The 5000-nt window shown below is 42.6% G+C and overlaps 1 protein-coding gene across 1 annotated transcript in view; it reads right to left on the bottom strand.

The window, feature by feature from the left end:
• Window positions 1–3138: 3138 nt before the first annotated feature.
• The window catches only part of morf4l1 (mortality factor 4 like 1), a 12043-nt gene continuing 10181 nt past the window's right edge, over window positions 3139–5000 (bottom strand). Inside the window, exons 11-12 of the mRNA XM_020925489.2 lie at window positions 3576–3660; window positions 3139–3496 (exon numbers count right to left, since the gene is read on the bottom strand). Coding sequence (XP_020781148.1) covers window positions 3412–3496; window positions 3576–3660 — 170 coding nt within the window. The 3' untranslated portion in view covers window positions 3139–3411. The remainder of the gene's footprint in view (window positions 3497–3575; window positions 3661–5000) is intronic.

Here is a 5000-nt window from a genome sequence, read left to right as displayed (position 1 = left end):
CACACACACAGACACACACACACACACACACACACAGACACACACACACACACACACACACACAGACACACACACACACACACACAGACACAGACACACACACAGACACACACACACACACACACACACACACACACACACACACACACACACACACACAGACACACACACACACACACACAGCACACACACACACACACACACACACACACACACACACACACACACACACACACACACACACAGGGGCCCCAGAGTCACATTAGAACATTTCAATCCACTTTATTTCTACAGAACATTTATAAACATGTTTCAGTTTTCAAGAGCTGCACAAAAATAAAGACAATAAATCATAATAAAAACAATAAATAAAAAAGTGTTAAAATGCATAAAGATAAAAATGATAAAACAACGAATAAAATAAAATAAATAAAAGACACAGAGGAGCACACGACGCCTGAGGTTTGAGTCACAGCTTCAGGGGAGGAAATGTGGACGAGGAGAAGAAACATGGGGCCAGAACATTCAAAACTTTAAAAACAAACTATAAAATCTGAAAATCGACTCTAAATCAAAAAGGAAGTCAGAACAGAGACGAGAGGATCTGTGGGACATGTTCTTGTGTTTTGGTTCCTGTTAAAGTCTGAGTTGTGCAAACGGAAAGTGAGTTTGTGAAGTTTGTTTCAGTCGTTTCATCTGCAGAGACACGATGTTTGTCGATACTTTTGGTTCAGTAAAAAACAAAGACTGAAACTAAAAGTTTGTGCAAAGTGAAAATGAAAAACACAAACACACAACAAAACAACACAACAGACCTGCAACTCTGTCACAACATAATGTAGTGAAATATATCGATCCAGCAGATCACGATATCGATACTGAAACATCAGATTAAACAGTATCAGATCCACACTGATCTACAGAGACACAAGTGTCCAGACTCAGGTCCTGGACCTGATGTCAACGTCTCAGAAGAAGGAGACAGAAGAAGGAGACAGAAGAAGGAGACAGAAGAAGGAGACAGAAGCAGAGTCTGGTTCTTTGTTCACACTGTCCACATCCAAACTGAGACTAAACCCAGAACTCAACCTGGACCAGGTCTAAACGAGTCTGAACCAGGTCCAAGTCCAGATCAAACCAGGACGAGTGTGAACGGAACATCTCCAGCTCCAGACGTCCTCACAGATCCAACAACTCAGAACATTTCCTAAGATTTGAGTTTGATCAGTACGTAGTAGTCTTAGTAGTCAGTAGTAGTAGTAGTAGTAGTAGTAGTAGTAGTAGTAGTAGTAGTAGCAGTAGTAGTAGTAGTAGTAGTAGTAGTAGTAGTAGTAGTAGTAGTAGTAGTAGTAGTAGTAGTAGTAGTAGTAGTAGTAGTAGTAGTAGTAGTAGTAGTAGTAGTAGTAGTAGTAGTAGTAGCAGTAGTAGTAGTAGTAGTAGTAGTAGTAGTAGTAGTAGTAGTAGTAGTAGTAGTCAGTAGTAGTAGTAGTAGTAGTAGTAGTAGTAGTAGTAGTAGTAGTAGTAGTAGTAGTAGTAGTAGTAGTAGTAGTAGTAGTAGTAGTAGTAGTAGTAGTAGTAGTAGTAGTAGTAGTAGTAGTAGTAGTAGTAGTAGTAGTAGTAGTAGTAGTAGTAGTAGTAGTAGTAGTAGTAGTAGTAGTAGTAGTAGTAGTAGTAGTAGTAGTAGTAGTAGTAGTAGTAGTAGTAGTAGTAGTAGTAGTAGTAGTAGTAGTAGTAGTAGTAGTAGTAGTAGTAGTAGTAGTAGTAGTAGTAGTAGTAGTAGTAGTAGTAGTAGTAGTAGTAGTAGTAGTAGTAGTAGTAGTAGTAGTAGTAGTAGTAGTAGTAGTAGTAGTAGTAGTAGTAGTAGTAGTAGTAGTAGTAGTTTATTTTCTTGAGTCGTGTTTTTAATCATGTTTTTCACATTTCAAATGTAAAACTGGGATTGTGGAAGTTTAATCTGAAGTGAAAATCACGTCTGTTTATAAAAGACAAAACTTTTTTCCTTCAAACTCCTGAACCTGGAGTTTGTGAAGAAGATGAAGGTTCATCATCTTCATCACTGATGAAAAAGTGAAAAAGTAAAAACGTGAGAAAAACAAACGACATAAATGAAACGATCACAGAGTTTAAATGAGTTTGAATCTGTTCTCTTCTTACACTTTTAACTCTGTTACACACTTTATTATTTTTATTATTAGGATTAAAAAATAAAAACACACACACACACAGTTGTGTGTTTGTGTGTTTCTGTTTTTCTGGATTTATTCTCGAGTCTTTGCTGCCCTCTGGTGTTTTTCTCACGCGCTTCTGCAGACGCGTGTTTTTCCAACTGCGCAGGCGCAGACAAAAATGAAACGGCAGCATTTTTGTTTCTGATGACGTCATCATTATTTAAGGTTAATTAAGGTTTAATTTTTCCTCACGACGGAACATTTCAACAGCACCTGTTTTTCTGTACGACCATGCACGCGCACACACGCACGCGCACTGACGCTGTCCTCACGCACGCGCGGTTCTGTTCTGTTCGTGTTTTCGGTTGTATTTATATTTGTGTTATTTGTGTGTGTTTGTGTTTGATTAATTCCATGTTTCATGTTCAGATGATTGTTTGTGCAGAAGATCAGCGCGTGCGCGTTCATGTGAGAGGATCACGTGACCACAGCGCTGTTTGTCACGCGCATTTCTCCAGAAGGATCCAGCGAACTTCAGACTCAGGTCCTCCTCAGTGAACTCAGGTCCTCCTCAGGAGACTCAGGTCCTCCTCAGTGAACTCAGGTCCTCCTCAGGAGACTCAGGTCCTCCTCAGTGAACTCAGGTCCTCCTCAGGAGACTCAGGTCTTCACTCAGGTCCTCAGAACAAACTTTTATCTTTAAGATTTTATTTGGGAGGGAAATAAATCTGAAGATTTGGCTCAAAGATCTGAGGCTTTTACAACAAACAAAGTTTAATACAAACTCCGTGTACTTTTACTCTGCGTACTTTTACTCCGTGTACTTTTACTCTGCGTACTTTTACTCTGCGTACTTTTACTCCGTGTACTCCTACTCCGTGTACTTACAGTTAAACTTGTTACTTCTGGATAAATAATCCTGAACTTGATTTATTTTTATGAAAAATTTAAAAAAGACACGACTGAGAAAAAAAAAAAAAAAAGACTTTTACTAGAAAATGATGATGGACAAAGGTCAGTTCAGTTCAGTTCAGTTCAGTTCTTTTTTTTTTTTTTTTTTTGACAAACATCAGGAAAAACTAAAAAAGTGGTACTTGAAAACATCACACACAAAGTGCTTTTATGAAACTGCTCCACATGAAACAAAATGAGATTAGTCAAGGAAAAAGTGACTCTCCCCGTCTGTCCTCAGACGCCCGTGAGCGGCGCGGGCGGCGGGCGGCGGGCGCGCGGGCGGCGGGCGTCACACGGCCTTACGGTGGTACTCCGGCGGCGCCACCTCGTAGTCACTGGCGTTAAACAGCGAGGCAGAGTTTTTCACCAGGTACCTGAAAAAAAACACATTTACATCATTTGACTTTGTTTTTGTGTTTGTGTCTGTTTATCTGCGTCCAAAGTCAAACTGACTTGAGAAAATCCTGGAGGTAACTGAGCAGCAGCGCCAGGCTTTTCTCGTCCAGCGGCGTGTACGCCAACATGGCACCGATTCTCACTGAAAATCAAAACAAAGAGAAAACTTCATTCAGTTTAATTTCACTTTAAGTATCAAAAAAAAAACGACTCCTGTGAGGTTCTAATGTTCTAATGTTCTAATGTTCCTGGTCACACTCAGAGCTGGAGTTGTGTTTGTTTCATCCACACGTTTGAGTAAATCTTTATTATGAGTCTGTCGACAAAACGCTTTGTTCCACCTTGTGATGTCATGAAGTGGTTGTTTTTCAGCTCCTTTTCTCTTTAGTTCAGTCGAGATCCTCACCTCCAGGTCTGAAATGTTCCAGGTGATTCTAGTGAAGCTGTGTGGAGTTTAAAAACACAGTGGAGCACTTCCTGTATCACCACATGATGACATCACAAGGTGGAACAGAGTGTTTTGTCGCATTAAATGTGCAGGTTTGTGTGTGAAACATGTGAATGAAAAAAAATGTGTGTGTGTCTGTAGTGTGTGTGTCTGTATGTGTGTGTCTGTATGTGTGTGTGTCTGTATGTGTGTGTCTGTGTGTGTGTCTGTGTGTGTGTCTGTATGTGTGTGTGTCTGTGTGTGTCTGTATGTGTGTGTCTATGTGTGTGTGTGTCTGTGTGTGTCTGTGTGTGTGTGTCTGTATGTGTGTGTGTGTCTGTGTGTGTGTGTCTGTGTGTGTGTGTCGGTGTGTGTGTCTGTGTGTGTCGTGTGTGTGTATGTGTGTGTGTGTGTGTGTGTCTGTATGTGTGTGTCTGTGTGTGTGTGTCTGTCTGTCTGTATGTGTGTGTGTGTGTGTGTGTCTGTGACGTGGCCCGTTGTTCATTCTGAGTTCAGTCTTTGTTCATACTTTATTAAGTCTGATTAAGTTGTAGTTCTCGTCGTGTTGATGATGAAGGTGAAACACACTTTATGTTTATTCATGTTCATGTTTATGTCGAGACAAACACACGTGAAGAAACTGTTTGTGCGTTTGACAAAATGGAGAAAAACACAAGAATCTGAACAGAAACTGCAGACGGACATTTACTCTAAAAATGTGCAAAGCTCTGGGGACGGGAGCTCTGGGGACGGGAGCTCTGGGGACGGGAGCTCTGGGGACGGGCGCTCTGGGGACGGGCGCTCTGGGGACGGGCGCTCTGGGGACGGGCGCTCTGGGGACGGGAGCTCTGGGGACGGGAGCTCTGGGGACGGGAGCTCTGGGGACGGGCGCTCTGGGGACGGGCGCTCTGGGGACGGGGCGCTCTGGGGACGGGAGCTCTGGGGACGGGCGCTCTGGGGACGGGAGCTCTGGGGACGGGCGCTCTGGGGACGGGCGCTCTGGGGACGGGAGCTCTGGGGACGGGAGCTCTGGGGACGGGAGCTCTGCAGAAGTG

Source organism: Boleophthalmus pectinirostris, unplaced genomic scaffold (assembly GCF_026225935.1).
Source record: "Boleophthalmus pectinirostris isolate CB_2022bp ecotype Guang Dong unplaced genomic scaffold, ASM2622593v1 HiC_scaffold_2, whole genome shotgun sequence".
In the NCBI taxonomy this organism is placed as follows: Eukaryota; Metazoa; Chordata; class Actinopteri; order Gobiiformes; family Gobiidae; genus Boleophthalmus; species Boleophthalmus pectinirostris.
Note: the sequence above shows the minus strand (reverse complement) of the source record. Positions and strands in the feature narration are given on the sequence as shown.